This window comes from Cynocephalus volans, chromosome 6 (genome assembly GCF_027409185.1).
Source record: "Cynocephalus volans isolate mCynVol1 chromosome 6, mCynVol1.pri, whole genome shotgun sequence".
NCBI classification, from domain to species: Eukaryota; Metazoa; Chordata; class Mammalia; order Dermoptera; family Cynocephalidae; genus Cynocephalus; species Cynocephalus volans.
Window position 1 is genome coordinate 18,127,447 of NC_084465.1, and position 22,398 is coordinate 18,149,844.

Sequence of the window (22,398 nt, forward strand, 5' to 3'; positions counted from 1 at the left end):
ATCCATCCATCCATCCATCCATCCACTTGTTCATCTATCCATCCATCCATCCACTTGTTCATCTATCCATCCATCCATCCATCCACTTGTTCATCCATCCATCCATCCATCCATCCATCCATCCATCCATCCATCCATCCATCCATCCACTTGTCCATCCATCCATCCATCCATCCATCCATCCATCCATCCATCCACCCATCCATCTGTCCATCTTTCCATCCATTGGACACACATATGCAGAGTGTACTGTGCCCTAGGTGTGCAAGTAAGTATAAACTGATTATGAAGAGGACCAGCTCCAGGTCACCCGAGGATGACTAGGGGAGACTCCAGCAGATCAGGTATTTGAGCTAGGCTTTGGGGCATGGCCGTCATTCTGAGGTGGAGTTGGAAGGCTGTCATCCCAGCAGAGGAAACGTCAGCAAAGAAATCGAAGACACCAGGATGAGGAGTGAGCCAGTCACAGCCCTCATTCCCAGATGTGCTGGGGGACAGACCTGGAAAGATGGGCGGATTCACACAGAGAACTGAATGACAGGCTGAAAAGTTTTCACCATTAGGAGCTAATGACAGTTGTCAGCAGGGGGGTGACAGCAGGAGCCAGGGAGGAAGCTTGTAAAGGCAGCGCAAACAGAGTGAGATGTCCCCCACTAGCCCAGGGTCATGCAGTGAGGGCCAGTATCAGGGTGCTGCTGACAGGGACAGTGAGTGGGACAGGAGAGCCGTGGAAGGTATGAAGGCGGAGAGCAGGGGGGACGAAGAAGGTGGGAGTGCCACAGTGAGTCCCCCACTTTGAAATGACAGTGACACCCTGGACTGGAGTAAAGGAAGAGACAGTGACCGGTGTTCGGTGAGACGGTTCTGAGCTTGGTTTTGAACGTGTTGACTATAAGACTAAGCCCTATGCTTCTTATTCACCCCCTGGTGCTGGGAGGAAGGAGAGGGTTGAAACAGGGGCAGTGCCCGTGGGGACCAGCGTGGGAAAGGGGTTCGCCAGATGCAAGGCCCGGGCACTTTTGCCCTTAGGCGTGAAGGCAGCACTGGCCTTGCCTCCCCTGGTTGTCCTTTTTTCCTTCCTTCCCTTGTAGAAGTTACTGCAGCTTTAAGGTGAAATGACTTAAAGTAACAACGGGCTTCAGCCCTCCTCCCCGCCCCTCATCCACGGATGGTGGTGACGCCCCTCTCGGGGCTGCTCCTGTGGCTCACGCCGGCAAGTCCTTGGGCTCCTCTGGTGTCAGTGTCATCAGCTTGTTCACGCAGAGCAGAATGAGGGTGAGAAACCACAGGCTCCAGCCCACAGCCGCAGCCACCCAGCCGTACTCGTCCACCCCAGCGTGGCAGCACCGGGCTGCCTGCGGGCAGAAGTCCACATCTGGCGGGGAAGGAAGCAAGAAGGACAGGGGACATCACATCAGCCTGCCCGGCTCTTCCTCCAGTATTATGACCACAGCAACAACCATGCCGGAGCTAACATTTATCAGCACCCACTATGTGCCAGGTGCTGTGCTACGTGCTTGCACACATTGCATTACCCATTCTTTACAAAGTGATAGGTACAATGATTATTCTCATTTTACATGAAGACTCTGAGGCTGCCCCCGGTCACAAGATGGCAGAAGTAGAAGTCAAACCCAAGTCCGTAGGACTCCAAAACCATGTGCTTAACCTCTGCATAATATTGCCTGGTATCCTCCTCTGCCAGTTCCCAGAAGTAAACATATACGGTCATTCAATGAGGGCAGGATAAAGGAGCCAGACTTAAAATAAAGCAAAACCTTCTATTAATTAGGCATGCATAACAGTGGTTCCTTTATGAATTACTGAGCTCTTTGCCACTGGAAGTATTCAAATAGAGGCTGAACAGAAATATGCAAAGGTTCAGATCCTCTTACCTGCCAGCCGCAAAAATAAAAAAGAAGGAAAAAAATGCTAAGAGTACCAAGACCAAGCTCCTGCATTGGGTAGAAGTGGACTAGGTGGTTTTAATGGCTTCTCCACCTCAAACTAAAAGCATTTGAACCCAGGGCATCTTTGGTTGCTGACCTGGGGGACGGGTCATTAAAGCCACTTGTACCAAAGATTGTGAGCCTAGCTCAGGATCAAAGCCAACTCTGCATACAGTTCTGGGACAAACCACACTGGTGCACAGGAAGGTCAGGAAGACCCCTGGCCACCTGATGCTGACCAACAGAAAGCACAGAGGCTTAAGTTTCCTCCCAGATCCAGGGCCAGCTCTGGGGTTAGGGCCATCGTCAGGTGAAGCTTACTGGGGCACTGTTCCAGGGTCCCGAGGTCTGGGTGGTGGGCAGTCAAGGCTGAGTTGTTGCTGTTGCTTGCTTCTGGAAGAAAAGACAGGAGGTAGTCTTAGGCAGTAGGAAAAGCCATTCCCAGGCATAGAGTTTGAAATCCTTTTTGTAAATTGGTAGTCAGTATTATGGAAGTGTTATAAAAGTTCCATCGTATACTAACTCGAGCTTTCAGAAGAAGAGAGCAGAGCTGTGGTTACTGGAGGCAGGAAAGGGGAAGGGGAGAGAGATAGTGAGAGCTTGGTTCATGGACACAAAATGACTAGATAGGAAAAATAAGTTCTATTGGTGTACCATCGAACTAGGCATCTATAATTAATAATAATTTACATATTATCAAATGGCTAGAAGAGAGGGATCGAATGTCCTCATCACAAAGAAATGATTAAGTTTCATAATGCTGAATATGCTAATTATCCTGATTTGATCATCATACATTATATACATGTATTGAAATATGATTCTGTACCCCACAAATATGTATAATCAATCCTCAATCCAATTTAATTAAAAAAAAAAAAGAATTCCAAACAAGTTTTCTAGTTGTAAATACCTAAATAAGTCCAGAAAAAAAAATTCCTTTATAATGTAAAATTTGATGGAATCACTTTCTGTCAGACCCAGACAAAATAGAGCCAGGAAAGGCAGGAAGGAGGGGGGCTCATGCTTGCTTGTCTGGGCTAAGAACTATTTCCAAGGACTTTCTAAAAATCCACCGGAAATCCTTTCACATATCTCTGGCTCTGCACATATGAACACGTTTCTGTGACAAAGTTCATCATTAGACGTTCTTTACAACTGCAATAATTCACATAAGATGCTCCGAGAAGAACGTGCCCTGTGATGCCATGTCAACCGATGAACTGATGACAAATCTGAAACTTGGAGCCTCTGAGACCAATGAACTGTTTCCAAGCAGCCCACGTGAACTGCTCCCTTTTTGCCAATAACAGCTTTCTCTTACCTTCCCTCACCAAATGCAACTGTGGCTTGCCATGGTCTGCATTCCAGATTATCATCCTATTTCTATTCCCAAATAAACTCAACACATTTGGAGACATTTTTCTCTAATGCATTTTTCCTAAGTTAACAATAGGTATGTGGAAGCTTTATTCAACAAAGCCAACTCCCTGTTATGGACAGAACTATGACCTCCAGCTTTGTATATTGAAGTCCTAACCCCCAATGTGACTGTATTTGGAGATGGGACCTTTAAAGAGGTAATTAAGGTTAAATGAAGTCATATGGGTGGAGCCCTTGTGAGAAGGGAGACGCCCAACCCAAGGAGACAGACCTTGAGAAAAATCAAACCTGCCAACACCTTGACCTTGGTCTTCTAGCCTCCAGAACTGTGAGAAAATAAATTTCTGTTGTTTAAGCCACTTGGTTGGTATCTATTAAGGCAGCCTGAACAAACTAACACACTCCCTTTTTCCTGTCACTTCATTCTCATTCAGAGACCCTGTATCTTCATTTCTCATTGCCATCCAGTGACGAAGGGCCTGCTCTATGAGGGTACTCTAAAGCTCATCGAAAGATTTGTATCATTTTTGAATTCTATTTTCCCACTAACTTTTTGAAGTACCCTCGTACGTAGCTTTCCAAACACACTATTTTAGCTGTTTTCTATGCAGACAGATAGAGCTCTAATATTGCTTTCTCAGTACATATTAAAACAATCACTGAAAAATCTGGAATGTCTTTTCATAACTATCTTCACTTCCCTTCAAAAACTTGAACAACTAGACATTGAAATCTGACCCTGATTCTTTATTTGGGATGGTTGTGATGTTGTTACCCAGGCAGATGGTTGTCAAAAAACCATCTGTATGAAACATCATACAAACAGGTCCAGAGTTTGCTGGAATATGCAGTGCTTAGAATTGTCCCTTGATTCATAAACAAAGAGCAGAAAGATAAAAAAGAACTTTAGCAGGAATTCTTAAAGCTCTCTCAGAGTTAGAGGGGGTAGGGGTGGGGTTTGGGTTAAGGATGCCAGCAACAAAGGCCGTTCTGCATGTGCCCTCCTTAACTGAGTATAGGAACATAGAGGGTCAAGGTCCACACTATCCAATACAGCAGCCAGTAGCCACTTGTGGCTATTTAAATTCATTAAAATTAAATTAAGTTAAAAATTCAGCTTCTCGGTCACATTAGCCACATTTCAAGCTTTCAATCGCCACATTTGGCCAGTGGCTACCACAGTGGAAGCATGGGGCAAATATGGAAATTTTCACCATCAAAGAAAGGACTGTCAGTGCTAACACTAATCTAGGTAGATCAAAACCAAAAGATTGATTTTGAAGGATCTTTCTGACGATTATATTGCTGTTCTATCTACTTCTTTGGCAATGCAAAAAAAAAGTCTGAAACTCTCAAGGCCCCACTGACTGTAGGTCGGCCTGTCCTTCAAAGGTGCTTGTTGTCACATGGGCAGGACAAGTTAGGAGGAAACTTGTTTAGCCAAAGCTATGAAATTGTTGCTGCCCAGGCTAATTTTATACCACCCAACCCCCAAACCACTCCAATGTCCTGCTTAAAGTATAGTAATTACCTTGATGCAATCTGATTATTACTGTAAATTATTTACAACTAAATGACTTAGAGCTTGGTCTTTATTTGTTTTGGAGAAATTGATTCCTCAACATTTAAAATTTCCTTATAACACAAATAACTTCCTTGGCCCTGGATACTAGTATTAGGTTAAACCATACATAATTGCCATTTTTTTAAGGTCAAAAATTGCTCAATACCATCAATTTTATATGGTTCAAATGGGATAGCCCAGGTGAAAACTCCTAAGAATTTTAAACATCACCCTTCTCCCTTGTAAGCAGAGCCAGTCAGGGACTGGTCGCACTTGGGATCACTCCCAAAGTGAAGGCTTCTGAGAAGACTCAACAATTCAGTGCTGCTAAATTGGTCAATTCAATTTTTTTAGAGCCACTGTCATAAGCTAGGCACCGTGAGCGTAAACAGAAAGAAATTAAACACTTTTATTTGGGGAGGGGTGGAATTGGACAATCAAACCGAGCACGCTGACCATAGTTGCTAACATTCGTTGCATGTTTACCACGTGCTATTTCACCGTAAGTTCCTTACAGGCCGTCATCTCGTTTCCTCTTTACAACATCCCTGTAAATAAGCACTATGGTTATCTCCACCTTACAAATGAGGACACTGGACAGAGAGGTGAAGTCATTTGCTCAAGGTCATACAGCTAGTAAGTTGTGGAAGCTGGAGCTGGGTTGAGGCCTGGTGGCTCCGAGAGCCCACGCTCTGAACCGCCACACTGAGTCACCTGGCAGTGGCTAGAGGTGAGACTATGATGAGAGAGACAGATGCACACTCGGGGGACGGGGTTGAGCTGGGGAGAGTCCGTCAGGGAGCAGGGTGGACAGTGTTCTGAGGGAGCTGAGGACAAGATCCAAGCCAGAGGCAGAGGCCAGGAGCACCAGAGTGTGACCGAGGTGCCTGTGCCGTGAGAGGCAGAGCCTAGCCCTGCAGAGCGAGGCTGGGGATGCCAGTCAATGCTCAGGCCTCCACGGGAAAGTGGGGTGGTGGCCCCACACTTCCAGAGCCCGGGGAGGCAGGAGAGTAGAGGACAGCAGGGAACGGCAGCTTCCACGGGGTTGGGTTTTGGGAAAGTTGCAGAGAAAGTGCAGGGGGCAGGAGGGACGGAGGACCTTAGGTAAGGGAAGGTTAGACACAGAGGTGCAAAGGCAGGATTGCTGCTCACGACGGCCAGGGCAGCTGAGAAGGAGCCGCTGGGAAACAGCACACGCTGTGGTGGCGTCTCCGGCCAGTCTGGCCCTCTGATGGATGGCACTCAGGCAAAGTGCCTTTTCCTCTTTCTTTGTGGCAGAGGCCAACACAGGTGGCTGCTCCTGTCCTAGCTGAGGAGTTGGGTATTCGATCTCGGTTTGGGGCAAAGCTAAGACACCCCACCCCGCTCCCAGTCCCCATTCCCTGCCTAGTCCTTCCGATGAGAAGGTCCCCTTTCCTCTTTCCTTTGGTGCCGGACCAACCCTGGCCAAGGAATCCTCGCCCGCCCCCTCCCCTTCCTCCTACCGTCCCTCCCTCCCTCCTTCTTCCCAGTGTGGCCAAGAATAAAGCTCACAGTTCTACCTGCCCGGCAGGCTGAGTGGAAGGAGGCAGCGAGCAGGCTGAGGACCAGGGCAGCCCGGGTGGCAGAGGCCAGGCGCCGCATGCCCGAGGGCCGGGCCCCTGCCCGCACCATCCGGCCGAGTGCGGAGCCAGCGCCGCTCCTGCAGGAGCTGGAAGGCGACTCTGCCAGAGGTGAACGTTGCTCTGTGTTGGGGGAAAGCGTGGGGTGGAGCAAAGGAGGCCTCACCGGTCACACCTGCTCTCACCTCCCTAGAAAGGAAGCTGAACTATGTTGTCCGGGGGAGGAAAGGAGGGGCAATTTGTGCCAGTCTTCCTCAGGCTCAGATTTTGTCCCTATTGAGAAAAAAGAGGACAGGAGAGGATATTTGTGTCCTGCTGCTTCCTTGGAGATCAGTTTACTGCCTTTTCCATCCGCAGGTGAAGCATGGATTCCCTATTCCATTTAGTCCAATATTTACTGAGCGCCTACTGCATGCACTGCACGATGACAAAGTCTGGGAATACCTGCCCTCAAAATACTTTAATCACACACACACACACACACACACACACACACACACACACACACACACACACACACACACACACCATTGAAACCCAGCAGAGTGTTTCAGGAATGACTTGAGAAGGACCAAGTACTTTGGCTCTCAGCAGCAAAAAGCCACATCTGCTGATGGGATGCTTTACGAAGAAAATGGCATTTGAATCGGGCTTTGAAGTGTGGATAGAATTTTGACAGGTGGAGACCAGAATGGGCATTGGAGGTAGAAGGGACAGGTGAGCAAGGGCCCAGAGGTAAGCTGGTGCTCAGAGGTACACTGTGACCGCAGCGCAGGCAGGTGCAGGTGAGCGGAGGAGGGTGGAGTGGGGGAGGAGAAAGGACAGCCTTGCAGAGCCCCGAGGCTGAGCTGCTGTGTGCCAGGCAGGCAGTTTGACTCAGGAGGCAAAAGGGGAGGTTTTGTGAAGATTTTGAGCTGAGAAATAACTTGATTAGAGCTCTGCCTTTGGTCTAAGACATTTATTGAATGCCCAACCCATATATGAAAAGCATCATCCTAGGCCTTTGAGACTCGGGATGACTGAGACATGGTCCCTGCCCTTGAGCAAAGCACAGTCCAGCAGCAAAGAAAGGGTTGTAATGTCACAGGTCAAAACTCACATATGGGCATCTTCTGCACACACGGGAATACAGAGGAGGGAGTGAGTAAATCTACCTGAGAGGTACAGGGGAAGGACTCACAGAGGAAACGACATTTGGGCTGGTGTTGAAGATGGCCTGTGCGGTGGGAGCTGGTGGGCCTTTCAAGGAAAAGGAACAGCACGTACATGGGTGGGACACCGTCTGTGCACGCAGCCCTGCGGTGTGGGTCGTGCACTGTGTCCCGCATGGGTATGGCCTGGGAAGAGGGTGGGCGGTGGCAACCAGCTCCTGCAAAGCCATGGGGACAGACACATAAGCCATTACTGCAGCCCAGAGGGACACTTTTTTCTAATTTGCCAAAAGGATTTGGGGATGGGGACTGAAGTGCCTTAGGAAGGGTAATCTTCAGGCAGTGGGTGACAGTCCTATTCAGGATCATCACTGGTTGAACAGCCAACAATTAGCAAATAGCTGCTGGAAGGGGACCCTTGGGATAGGGACTCCAAAGTGAGTAGGACAACACAGCCCTTTGTCCTTAAGGAGCTCAGGGTCCAGCACAAGGAGAAGGACAAGTCAATAGTGACCATACAGTGAGAGAAGTGTGCCGAGGAGGTCTCTACCGAGGGAAGAGGGTTGAGCCTCAGGAGTCAGAGAACATTTCACAATGGAGATGGTGTTTTGACCTGCAACATAAAAGACGTGTGGTTCACCAGGTACAGAAGGAAGGAACAGTACGTGCATGGCCTCCAAGGCGTCGCACGTGCTCCTTGTTTTGGGGAGTGAATAATTTGTTGTCCTGGGGGCATGGGTGGGGTCACAGTTTGTCTAGGTAGGCTAAGGACAGATCACAATGGTCCTGAGTGCATCTAGATGTGGAGCTTCTAGATGTGGATGAATTCGAATATCAGAAACATGAAGGTTAGATCTGAGGAGGACAGGACTGGATTCAGGGAGATCACCTAAGAAGCTTCCGTGGAAGTCCCACCAGAGATCACCAGGGCCCTGAAATGAGTTGAACCAAGGACGGAGAGGAGAGGAACAGAAGAGGCTAAATTTAGGAGACCAAATCAACAGAAGGGAATCCAGAAAAAGGCACCCACAAGGAAGGCAGTTTTGTCTGGGATGAGGGGGTGGCCGTGGGGCCAGCCGGTGATGGATTCCAGTCCCACCTCTCATTGGTTGGCAGGCCCTGGCAAGTAACTCAATGCCTCAGTTTCTCTATCTGAAAAGTAATAGGATGATAGCACTTATCTCGGGAGTTGTTGTGACTCAATGAAATGATCCACATAAAGCATGGATACACATTGTATACATGTATTAAAATATAACTCTGCACCCCATAAGCATGTACAGTTATTACATGTCAATTAAAAATAAAAACATGCAAAAGAAAAGAAAAAAAAAGCATTTAGCACAGTGCAAGCAGTTGGGGAGTACTCAGTAAATGTAAACTACCATTTTTTTTTTTTTTTGTCTTTTTGTGACCGGCTGTATCACGCTCAGCTAGTGAGCACACCAGCTTATATAGGATCCCTATATAGGATCCTTATATAGGATCCCAACCCGCGGCGGGAGCACTGCTGCGCTCCCAGCGCCGCACTCTCCCGAGTGCGCCACGGGGTTGGCCCGTAAACTACCATTTTAATAGAGGGTCATCATAAATAGGAAATACCAGAGAAGTGGGAGAAAGCCAGTTCTAGGGAAAAATAATGTTATTTATGTGTGTATGTGTTTACTTAGCAACTGGCCAGTACAGGGATCGATCCCTGGGCCTTAGTGTTATCAGCACCATGTTCTGACCAAGTGAGCTAAGCGGCCACCCCTCATATTGGTTTATTTATATCCTGCCTTGGTCCACAAAGGATTTAAGGAAGCCTAACTACAATTAATTGATCTAGATAAAATGAATTTAAAATAAATGAGAAGAAACAAGGCAAAGAGAAATTTAGGGTAGGAAAGATGGGTCATGAGTGAGTTCAAAGCACAAAATGCTATGCATGTTTTCTGAGCTTTCTGGTGGCCAGTGTGAAGAGGGTAACCTGATCACGTACGTGGTTCATGGGCTCCCAAGATAAAAACAATAGAAGCACAACTGCTCCTGATACCAAAACCAGAGAAGAATTTTCCCTGTGACATCCCCACCGAGAGGACATTGCTTAATACGAGGATACTTCAAAATATTCATGGAAAAAATAGAAGTGAAAGATAATACGAGTCCTTCCACGAACTTTTTGAGGATCCCTCATAGAACAAACACTGTTGGCAACATTTTCTTCACAGTAAACCCTGCAGTGAGCTTCATGGGCCAGGGCTGGTTTATCTAATGGTCACTGCAGATAACAGCAGTGTGTGGAATCTACAAGATTTTCAAGGATCCAAAACTGTTTGAGACCTGAGAAAATGTTCTCAGATCGAAAATAAGAACAATAACAAAAAACTGGGCAAACAAATAATTATTTCAAAAACAAGTGTATACAATTCATTTGAAACGTTTAAAGAGAAACAATTTAATGTAAGATGCTGGGTGCATTTTAACATGTTTGATGTGAGCAGAGTGTGTCCCTCCAAAACGAGAGCTGGGACACACAAAGATTTAAAATGGCCCTGCCTGGGGCGTGGTAGTGGCAGATTTTATAGCATCTACAGACCTAAACAGTCAGCATCCTATCAGATCATATCAGTGAAAGCTTTTCTGGGAAGCAGTGGATGTGGAGGGGAAGGATAGTGTTCTGTCTTTCCTTTTGTCATTGTCATTTGATCTGGGACTGTTTCAGATTAGCTGTTTGCAAGACAATTAAAAGACAACCATTCTCTTATCAACAGATTAAAGAATTTTGTTATCCTAAAGTAGGATAGATTTGTTATTCTAAACTAGGATGGTCACTGGTCACTTATCAATTCCCAAGGAAAGGGCTGCAAGGTGACTCTTGCATGAGTGTCACAGTATTAGCTGTTCTTAACAGGTCCACAACTAATAACTCCATGTGGCTGGTTACCTCACTCTACCTCTGTCATACAGTTTACATCAGGTTTACTTTGGAGGGTGTACCAGGAAGTTGCATTGCTCAGAGCTAGACATTCTGTGGGAACTTTCTCAAGATTTTTTTTTTTTTAATGGTTGAGCTAGGTATTTGATTACACATATAGTAAAAAAAAGCCCAGGTTAAAATGTCTGTGGCCAGGCTTCATGATGGTGGCTGGGGTGGAGGTGGCCAAGAGGGTGGGGTTCCAGTGCCCTCACTGCCTCCAATTTTACCTGTTGTCCCTGATAAGTTTTCATTTGAAAAAAAAAGGAGGTGACAGTATTTTTTGTGCTAAAAGATTGAAAGCCAGCCATCTGTGGCCTGGAATAGCAGAAGTCCGTGGGAAGAATGTTTTATGAAGAGGCCTCCTTTGTGATTCCAATAGGCCCTTCTGCCACCTGTCCATCCCTGGGAGAAGACCACTGGCCTTGAACTTGGGGTTTCCATCGCCAGTCAGCCCAAAATCCACTCTGAGAAGAATCATGGCCCTAAACACGACTGTTTCTGCTATTCTCTAACTTCTGAGCAGGGATGGGATTGATGGCTCTTCCTACGTGTAGCTTTGTCAGGATCTGTTTTCACAAAAAATGTCATGCTCTGGGAGCTCATGAGACTGAAACATCTAGACCTGAACCTGAGCAGCACTCAGTTTGTGGAGGAGCTGAACTTCACTCAGTGCCTCGGTGATGAGTCTATAATTTGGAGAAAATGAGAAATGCCCTTTTAAGAAAAATGGAGTCCAGCCTTGAGGTCATGCCATAGAGTCAATCAAAGCAAAAAAAGTCAGCAGGGCCTGCAGCTCACCATTTGGAACTCCTTTGAACAACTCCCAGGGTAAATCATTCAGCTTGTTCTTTTTTGTGGGTGGCTGTCTGGTGCAGGGATCAAACCCTGGACCTTGGTGCCATCAACACCACGCTCTGACCAACTGAGCTAAGCCGCCAGCTCATTCAGCTTGTTCTTAATCCATAATTGCTGTAGGAGGCGGTAGGACCATGGCCCAGGCCCAGGCTGAATGCGGCTTTCCCCTTGACTAAGGCCACCTTCCACCTGCGCCCGGGGTCCCATTCCCTTCCATCGTCTCTGAACTGTATTTCTTAATTTCCAAACATATGGAAATTTGCTAGTTATCTTTTTGTTACTGATTTCTAGCCTAATTGTGCTGCGATCTGCGAATATACTTGGATAACTTCTAGTTTTTGATGTTCCTTAAGAGCCGTCATATGCCACTTTTTATAAAGGTTTGGCCGTGCTTGAAAAGAATATGTCACGCGGTTCAGGTGAGTCCACTAGATCAAGAGTGCTAATTGTGAGGTTCAGAACTTCTTTGTTTTTCCTGGTTTAAATCTGGTCTGCTTATTCTATTAACTACTGAGACAAACAATTGTGGGTTTCTCTTCCCTGTAGCTATGTCAATTTTTCCATTAAATATTTGAGGTTGTAATTGAGGTAGGTGCAAATATAGAATTGTGGCACCTTCTTGGTGAATTGAACCTTCTTTAAAAGAAAAAAATCCCTGTCATATCCCTCTTTATCTCTAGTAATTTTTTTTGCCATAAAGTTTACTTTGTCTGATGTTGCTATACCTACACCAGCCCTTTTTGCTTTGTTTTTCATGCTAAATCATATCCCATCATTTTAGTTTCAACTTTCCTAAATCCTTAGGTTATGTTTCACATGTGCATCCTATAAAAAAAAAAAAGTATTGGATTTTTAAAAAACCCCATCTGAAAATCAATTTTTGTCTTTAATTTTGCCATTTAATCTATTTACATTGAATGTATTTACTGACGTGTTTAGGTTTAAAAATAGGTACATATTGAGTTAAACATAGGTACATTGCTAACATTCATGACTTCAATGACATAAAAATCAGGAGTGGATAAAGAGTTCTAAAGTTCCAGCGCCTTCACATTATCTGCAAAGATAGTAAAACTATCATCTCACCAAGTGCTCTCTAGCATTACCATCTGTCTTATGTTCCTATTTTCTTTTTCCTCTCTGCTTTTGGAGAGAGTTTTTTGGTATTCCATGTTTTAGAGCTTACAACATGCATTTGTGACATATCAAAGTCTAATATAAATCGATACTTTTGCTATCTTCACAGATAATGTGAAGACACTGGAACTTTAAAACTCTTTATCCACTCCTGATTTTTATGTCATTGTAGTCAGGTATGTACTTGTTTTTAACTCAATAAGTCTTTCTTCTTATTATTTTGTAAGTGAATATTTATTTAAATTTATCCACGTTTACCAAGATTCCTTTCTGCTTGTCTGGGCTTCCCTCTGAGATCATTCGTCTCCTTGCAGAACACTTTTTAATATTCCCTCAGTGGAGTGATCAATGCTCTCAGATTTTGTTTGTCTGGATGTTTTTATTCTTCCTTCATTCTTGAAAAATATTTTCATTGGGTGTTGTATTCAAGATGGGCAGATCTTTTCTTTCAGAGCTTTAAAGATAAAATTCTATTTCTTTCAACTTCCGTTGTTTCTCTTGAGAACTATCCTCCTAATTGGTGGTCCCTTGTAGGCAATTTGTCCTTTTTTTCCTTTGGTTTTTTAAAGATTTTTGCTTTGTCTTTAGTTTTCAGCAGTTTTACTCTAATGTGCACAGAGAAGGGTTTCTTTTTATTTGTCCTGCTTGGGGTTTGTAGGCAATTGAATATGGAGTTTGATGTCTTCCATGAGTTTTGAAAAGTTCTCAACCATCAAATACTTCTTCTGTCCCATTCTCTGCTCTTTCTTGGGGACTACAGTTACACGTGGGTTAGACCTTTCCACCGTGTCCTCTAATTCTCCTACCCTCTTCTTTATCCTCCATCTCTTTGTTTTCCTGTGCTTTGTTCTGGATATTTTCTTCTGCCCTGTCTTTTATTAAATCTCTTGTCATCCATGTCTAATCCACTTTTATGACTAACCCGTATGTCCTAAGTTTCAAGTTTCATATGTTGCTCTTGGGGTGCTCAAAGTCTACAGCAGAATGTACAGACACACCCAGGAATATTTAGGACTTAAAAAAGAGTAGAAACAAAACACAAAAAACCTTAGCATCTCAGTTACAATCTGGGTGTTGGAAAGGGACCTCAGAGGCCATCTGGCCCAATCCTTAACCTAGTGAGAATGCCCGCCTAAAAGAAAGTAGTATGTTATAGAGTTTGGTTTGGCTGCATTTAACCTCTCCTGCCTCTCAAGGCTGTTACTTGGACTCCTGCTTAAATGCCTCTGATGACCATTTTTTCACCAGTCTTGAAGGCAGCCAGTTCGTCTGTGAGATAGTCTAAGCATTAGAAAAGTGAGTAACTAGCATCAAACAGGTAAGAACATTCTAAGGTAAAGTTAATGAACAATTAGAGGGAATGGCCTTTTCAGCTCTGCAACTCTCCGATTGGCAATTTCTGGCTCTCTATAGTTCCCAGTCTTACAGTTTGTGCAAAATATTTCTGTTGGCACAACAATGCTTATGGCCAGAATTTTTTTTTGTTTAATAAACAGAGATGTGTGTTCTTAAAGAGAAACTTTAAGCTAAGGTTTTCAGGAAATAAGCTGCATGTTGGTGATAAACACTCAGCGTGTTTTTCTTTTCCAGTTCTGCTCACATAAAAGTGAATGGGACCAGATAGTCAAGCCAGAGATTGTTGGCCATGTCTTACCAACACCACCTTCTTCCCTCCTATGTCCTTCTGGCCTCTTCTATAACTTTCCTTGTCCAGGCTGCCCATAGGTTGGTTGGTTGGTTGGGAACATAATCCTGAGTCAGGAATCTTGGATTCCAGTTTTCATATTGTCACTTCTGTGACCTTGGAGAAGTTATATAACCTTGGTGTTGATGCTACACAAGACATATGGGGACGAATCTCTAGGAGGTTGTATTAGTCCATTTCTGTTGCTTATAATAAAATACATGGAACTGAGTAATTTTTAAGAAAATGAAATTTATTGCTTACAGTTTCAGAGGCTGGGAAGTCCAAAGTGCAGGGAACACATCTGGTGAGGGTCTTCTTTGGTGGTGGCTTTACAGCAATGCAGGGGTCTCACATGGCAGAAAATGGTGGAGCAGAGAGAGACTCTCATGTGCTCTCTTTTTAAAGCCCTCAGAACCATACCCATGAATAGGGCATAGCCCTTGCAATCCAGTCACCTCCCCAAGGTCCCACCTTTCAATCATCATAATAGGATTTCCCACCCTCTCAATACTGTCACAGTGGGGGCCAAGTTTCTAATACCTGGAACTTTGGGGAACACAATTTAAGCTTCGGTGAATTTGGTGGGGGGGACATTCTATCGACAGCAGAGGAGGATGCAAGGGGAAAAATCAAGGGCAATGGTGCCTTCAGTCCTTTGTGGGAAGCCTAGAGTTAGGGACTCCGTGGAGGAGATAGATGTTCCCCAGGAGTTCTGCTGTGTGTTGTGCCTAACACAAAGGCATGTTAAGACCTGTGTGAAGCCAGCTGGAAAGTTGCAGTGAAGAAGTGAAAAGACCCAGGGTCAGGAGCCCTGTGTTCTGTTTTCGGCACTGCCCCCATTAACTGCAGGGCCTCAGGCAAATCACTTTACCTCCATAGGGTTTGGTTTTCTCACCTCTAAAGTAAAAGGATTGGATGAGATGATCTCTAAGTTTTCTTCCAGTGGTGCAATTCTTTGACTCTGTGCTCAGTGCAGAATATTAAATGGAGAAAGAAGAGAAACAAGCTAGTAGATTTAAATTCTTTTTTTTTTTTTTTTAGCAAGTGGAGTGAGCTGGAAATTATAAAAATTAACTCACCAGTGTAGTTTAGACTAAATATTATTATAAAAAAGGCAAATAACTGGGGAGATACTCCCAAGTGAAAACTTAGAGGCGCTGTAGGTAAAAATCCATCCATGACAAACTCTGGGGCATTCTGTTCTCCTTATGATGAAATTGATGTGGCGAGTGAAGACAAGAATAGAAGGGATGTAAAGCAGCTCCGCTCTGAAGAGAGGAAGAGAAACAGAGACACGACCAAGGTATGTTGAGGTGGAGAAGAGGGAAGCTGAAGTGCTCCACGATGGAGGATCCTCCTACGGAATGAGGTGGTCGTGCACCGAGGGGAGGAGGTGGGATGAGATGGAGACTGGAGGAGAACGTTGCATCTGTGAGAGCTACTGGGAGAGTTCTGTGTCCCAAGGCGTGATCTAGAGGACAGAAAGCTGCAGGACAACAGTGAGGGCTGCACCGAAGTTGGATGGCACCAATGCACAGAGTCATATTGCTGGAGAAAGTCCATGGCCAGGAGGAAGTGGGACTGCACACGGCAGGGATGATCCTGGTTCCAGCAAACATAAATTTGATCTCAGTGTGCTGATAAACCAACTCTTGGACATTACTGTCAGTGGATTGCATTTAAGTGTAAGTGTGTGTGTGTGTGTGTGTGTGTGTGTGTGTGTGTGTGTGTGTGTGTGTGTGTGGTGGAGGAAGGTGAATGGCATTTTTTTTCTTTTTGGCAACCTCAAGTCATTGTCTTCTGTCTTGAGCACTTTCTCTATTAGTGCATATTTTAAAGGATTGTGGATGGTGGGGTCAGTGCCTGGCCAATGGTGAGGACGTGTTAGGCTTGAGTGGACAGTAAAATCAACTATTTGAAGAAAGGTGATCTGGCTGTAATTCAGTTCAGAAAAATTAGAGGCTGTTTTTAGAAAAGCCAGATTGTTACTTTTCCAGCTAGACTCTTATTTTTGTCTTTGTTTTTGGTTTTTTCTTTTGGTGGCTGGCCAATATGGGGATCCAAACCCATAACGCTGATGTTGTAAGGCTGTGCTCTAACTGACTGAGCTAACCGGCCAGCCCTAGATGATTATTTTTGGATTAAATTCCTTGTAAGCATTTTAGCTTGCTCTCTACTCATCCCTTTTCATTTTCTAAGTTATGATCTCCTGTAAATTGATCTTGTACCAGTGAACATGTGATTGTGTGCTGTTTCTTCCTGGTTCTGGGTACAAGGATATGAGAACACAGGAGGCCCTGTGTTTAAAGGAATGCTCACTTTAAAGGGGTGTAAGTGGAATGCTCCTCTCTCAGCAACCTAAGAGCCATTTCATAGAAGGTTCTCAGGGCATGAGAGTGCCTTGCCAGAGACCTTCCAGCACAAGTATAAAGTGGTTGCAACTTGCACTGTGCCCCAGACTTGTCTGCAGAATGAAAACAGTGTGTTAAGCCCTAAATGTCAACAATAATGTTCTTTTGAATAATATAGAAGATCGATTCTGCTCTAAGGAAGTTGTTTCTCTCAAGACCTAACACCCAATGCAACTGTTATTTTCCTTCAAAGTATTGATTGAGTTGAGAATCTTGAGAGTACATAAAAATAGACACATATATTTAATGATTAATAGACGAATCACTTGCACTTAAAAAAATGAGTTACGCGAATAATCAAGGAAATAAGAGTGTACTATCTGGCTTTGGGCACCTCATTTAGCTTCACTGTGCTTCACTTTTCTGCAAAAGGGTGGGTTGAACTAAGTCTTTTTTTATTTCCCACTAGTCACCGGAAACCCTTTTGGGGGCCAGAGCCGTGTCTGGTTGTTCACTCTCTCTTTACCTTTGAGATTGACAGGAGAGTACTTAAGACATTTACTTTGGTTGTGGACAAACTAGACTGTGGTTGCTGACACGTTCCCTGCCGCCACCTCCCGTGAATCAGCAATGTTATGAAATGCTGCACATAAACACAGGAAACTTGCAGAGAAATGTAAAAGACGTCTTTGCATGATTCAAAGGGACTGTCACAAATGTACCTAATGGGTAAGGAAAAGAAGAAATTCCCATTTTCTAGGTGAGCTATGCAACTAGAACTCATGGAATTTTGGGGCTAATCAACTCTCTTCGCTCAAAAAATAAAAAATAAAAATAAAAATAAAACTTTCCATGATGTTTCATTTTCTCTTCAGCTATTTCCTGGCTCCCTCCTTTCCCTTCACTGCCTGATATTTTGAAAGAATTTCCTGTACTTGGTTTCTGTACCTATCTTTTCTTCACCAGCCACTGACTTCCGCATTTTCCAGCTCTTACTTTGGATTCTGTCCCCTTCACTCCATTGAAGCAGGCCCATTGGGTCCCTGGTAACCCCCAGATGCTTCTCAGTCCTCCTTTTTTATGACCACTCCATGATTCCGGAGACTTTCAGCTCTTGAGTTCTCATCCTCCTGATTATCCTCCTTGCTCTGTCCCTTGTCCATTTCCTCTGTCCGGCCTTGAAATCTCTGAGTTCCCCATCTTTAGATCTGGATCTCCATTGCTCCCCCCTTGTTATGGGTTGAATTGTGTCAATATTCATATATTGAATCCTAATTCCCAGCACCTCAGAATGTGGCCTTATTTGGAAACAGGATCTTTGTAGAGACAATTAGTTAAAATGAGTTCATACTGTAGTAGAGTGGACCCTAATCCACGGGTGTCCTTACAAAAAGGAGAGATTCGGACACAGATATACACATGTGAAGACGAAGGAAGAGATTGGAGTGATGCTTCTACAAGCCAAGGATTGCTGAAGATGGCCAGCAAACCTCCAGAAACTACACAGGAGACGAGGAACAGATCCTTCCTCACAGCCCTCAAAAGAACCAACCCTGCTGACCCCTGATCTCAGACTTCTGGCCTCCGGAACTGTGAGACAGCACATTTCTATCGTTTAAGGCCCCAGTTTGCACTACTTTGCTATGGCAGCCCTAGCCAAAGAAGGCACCCTTCTACTTTCTCCAGGTAAGTGGTTCTCTAATGTTTTGGTCTCAGGGCCTCTTTACACTCTTAAAAATTTTTGAGCAGATTAGAAACAAGACAAGGATGTCCCCTCTCACCACTCCTTTTCAACATCCTACTGAAGTCCTAGCTAAAGCCATAGGATAAGAAAAGGAAATTAAATGAATACTGATTGGGAAGGAAGAAATAAAACTGCCTTTGTTCACAGATGACTTAATTGTCTATATAGAAAATCTGAAGGAATCAACGAAACACTCCTGGAGCTAATGAGGTTTTGTATAGCAAATTCCCTTTTCTCCATCCACGTCCACAAGGCCTATGAGAAGCGGTTTGCATTTAGCTGGCAAGGCCAGTGGTGCACCTTCGTGGCCCTACCTGAGGGGAACAGCACCTCTCCAGCCCTGTGTCATCATTTAGTTTGCAAGGACCTTGATCACCTTTCCCTTCCCTAGGAGATCGTGCTGGTCCCTTACACTGATGAGATTATGCTGACTGGACCTAGTGAGCAAGAAGAAGCAACTGTTGCATGTCCGAGGTTGGGAAATAAATCAGACTAAAACTCAGGGACCTTCTACTTCAGTGAAATTTCGAGGGTTCTAATGGTAAAAGACATGTTGAAATATCCCTTCTAAGGTGAAAGACAAGTTGTTGTATCTGATCTCTCCTATCACCAAAAAAAAAAAGAGGCACAATGCCTAGTGGGCTTCTTTGGATTTTGGAGGCAATATATTTCTCCTTTGGGTGTGTTACACCAGCCCGCTTACTGAGTGACCCGAAAAACTGCTAGTTTTGAGTGGGGCTCAGAATGGAAGGCTCTGCAACAGGTCTAGGCTGCTCTGCCATCTGCTCTGCCACTTGGGCCATATGATCCTGCAATTTCAATGGTGCCTGAGGTGTCAGTGGCAGATAGGGATGGAGATCTTGGCAGGCTCCTACAGGTGAATTGCAGCACAGGCCCTTAGGATTTTGGGACAAAGCACTGCCATCCTCTGCAGAGAACCACTTCACTTTTGAGAAACAGTTCTTGGCCTGCCACTGGGTCTTGGTAGAGATCAAATACTTAACCATGGTCCGTCAAGTTACCATGTGGCCTGAGCTGCTCATCGTGAACTGGATGTTATCTTACTAACCAAGTCATAGGTTGGGTGTGCACAGCCAGACTCCATCATCAAATGGAAGTGGTATGCATGTGATTGGGTCTGAGCAGGCCCTGAAGCCACAAGTAAGTTACATGAAGAAGTGGCCCAAATGCCCATGGTCCCCACTGCTACTACATTGCCTTCTGTCTCTCAGCCTGTACCTATGGCTTCATGGGGAGTTCTCTCTCATCAGGTGACAGAAGAAGAGAAGACTTGGGCCTGGTTTACAGATGCTTCTGTACAATGTATAGGAACCACACAGAAGTGGACCGTGTAGCACTACAGTCCTTCTCTGAGACACCCTTGTAGGGCAGTGGTAAAGGAAAGTCCTCCCAGTGGGCAGAGCTTCATGTAATGCACCTGGCTGTGCACTTTGCTAGGAAGGAGAAATGGCCAGATGTGCGATTATATACTGGGGCCAAAGATTTGGCTGATGGTCAAGGAGTTGAAAAGAACATGATTAGAAAATTGGTGATAAATTTAGAGAAGAAACATGTGGATGGAACTGTCTGAATGGGCAAAAAAACCTTGAAGGTATTTGTGCTCCATGTGAATGCTCACCAAAGGGTGACCTCAGTACAGGAGGATTCTAATGATGAAATGGTTAGGACGACTCGTCTGTGGATACTAGTCAGCGTCTTTCCCCAGCCACCCCTGTCATTGGCCAATGGGCTTATGAACAAAGTGGCCGTGGTGGCAGCGATGGATGTTATACATGGACTTAGCTCACCAAGGACTTCCACTCACCAAGGCTTGCTACGGCCACTGCCGGGTGCCCAATCTGCCAGCAGCAGAGGTCAACACTGAGCCCCTGATATGGCACCATTGCCCAGAGTGATAAGCCAGCTGCCTAGTGTCAGGATGATTACACTGGGCTGTTTCCATCGTGGAAGGGGCAGCATTTTGCTCTTACTGGAACAGATACTCTGGATACAAATTTGCCTTCCCTGTGTGCAATGCTTCTGCCAAAACTACCATCTGTGGACTTATAGAATGGCTAATCCACCATCATAGTATTCCACACAGCATTGCTTCTGACCAAGGAACTCACTTCACAGCAGATAAGAGGAGCAGTGGGTCCATGCTCATGGAATTCAATGGTCTTACCATGTTCCCCACAATCCTGAATCAGCTGGCTCGATTGAAAGGTGGAATAGCCTTTTGAAGACTGAGTTACAGATTCATCTAGGTGGTAGTACCTAGCAGGCTTAAGACAAGGTTTTCCAGAAGGCTGAATATTGTCTGAATCAGCGTGATCAATATATGATATTATTTCTCCCATAGCAAGCATTCACAGGCCCAGGAATCAAGGGGTGAAAAAAGGAGAGGGAACACTCGCTATTACTTCTAGTGACCCACTAGCAAAATTTTTGCTTTTTGGTCCTGCAATTTTATGTTCTGCTGGCCTAGAGGTCTTAGTTCCATAGGGAAGAATGCTTCCATAAGGAAACACAACAGTAATTGCATTGAACTGGAACTTAAGGCTGCCACCTGGCCACTTTGGGCTCCTCGTACCTCTGAGTGAACAGGCTAAGAAGGGAATTATGGTCTTGAGTGGGGTGACAGAGCCAGACTACCGAGGGAAAATTGGACTACTACTGCACATTGGAGGTAAGGAAGATTATGTCTGGAATGCAGGAGATCCCTTAGGCCAACTTTCAGTATTACTGTGTCCTGTGATTAAGGTCAATGGGAAAGTACAACTCAATTCAGGCAGGATTATTAATCATCCAAACCCTTCAGAATGATTACCCCGCCAGGTGAGGAACCATGACTAGCTGAGGTGCTTGCTGAAGGCAAGGGAGTACAGGATGGGTAGTAGAAGAAAGTAGTTGTACATACCAGCTACAACCACATGACCAGTTACAGAAAAGAGTACTGTAATTGTCAATGAATATTTCCTCCTTATTTTGATATGAATACATTTGTGTGTATATATACATAGATTAGCAAATACATTTGTTTTCTTTCCTCCTTTATTCCCTTCTCATGTGACATAAGAGGTATTGATTTTATATCAGTATTTAAGTATTGTTAATTTTACATCATAGTATTTACATTATGGGATATCAGAAGAAGAGTAACTATCACTCAAGGAGTTTACTTCCTCTTCTGGGGAAGGGATTAGTGAATTTTTAGTTATGTTGTATTAGGTGGAACTATGACCCTGTTATTGGCTTTATCTGGAGATTAAGTATGGTTTAAAGAGATAAGTATGGGTGCCAAGTTGACAAGGGGTGGACTCGTGATGGTTAATTTTATGTGTCTACTTGAATGGGCTGAGGGATTCCCATGTAGCTGGTAAAACATTATTTCTGTGTGTGTCTGTGAGGGTGTTTCTGGAAGAGATTAGCATTTGAACTGGTAGATTGAGTAAAGAAGATCTCCCTCACCAACGCGGATGGGGACCATCTAACCATCTATTAGGGACTGAATAGAACAAAAAGGGGAAGGAAAGGGAGTTTGCTTCCTGTTTGAGCCAGGATGTCCTCTTTTCCTGCCCTTGGACGTCAGTGCTCCTGGTTCTCAGGCCTTTGGACTTGGACTGCATTACACGACCAGCGCCTCCAGCTCTCCAGCTTGCAGACTTCTGTCTATCATGGGACTTCTTGGTCTGTAATTGTGCACACTAATTTCTGTAATAAATCCTCGTGTATCTATATCTATGTCTTTACCTACAAATGTATCTATTGTAGTGGATTGAATGTCTCCCCAAACTCATTGAAACTTGAATTGTGTCCCCTAAGTTTTATGTATTAGAAACTTGGCCTCCACTGTGACTGTTGGGAGGGTGGGAAATCCTATTATGGTAATCGAAAGGTGGGACTTGGAAGAGGTGATTAGAATATAAGATCATGCTGTAGGGAATGGATTAAAAATGGTGGTCATGGGTGTGGTTCTGAGGGCTTTAAAAGAAGAGTGCATAAGAGGTTAGTTTC

At 44.7% G+C, this 22,398-nt stretch overlaps 2 protein-coding genes across 2 annotated transcripts in view; one reads left to right on the top strand and one right to left on the bottom strand.

Annotated features, from left to right (window-relative positions):
• Positions 1–1,205: 1,205 nt before the first annotated feature.
• Positions 1,206–6,519, bottom strand: TMEM213 (transmembrane protein 213). Its single transcript, XM_063098746.1, has 3 exons — positions 6,438–6,519; positions 2,271–2,342; positions 1,206–1,375 (listed from the first exon to the last, which is right to left on the bottom strand). Exons 1-3 carry the CDS (start codon positions 6,517–6,519, stop codon positions 1,206–1,208), a joined length of 324 nt encoding a protein of 107 aa, XP_062954816.1.
• Positions 6,520–6,549: 30 nt separating this feature from the next.
• The window catches only part of ATP6V0A4 (ATPase H+ transporting V0 subunit a4), a 74,642-nt gene continuing 58,793 nt past the window's right edge, over positions 6,550–22,398 (top strand). The window contains exon 1 of the mRNA XM_063098531.1: positions 6,550–6,608. The gene's annotated coding sequence lies outside the window, so the exon portion shown is untranslated. The remainder of the gene's footprint in view (positions 6,609–22,398) is intronic.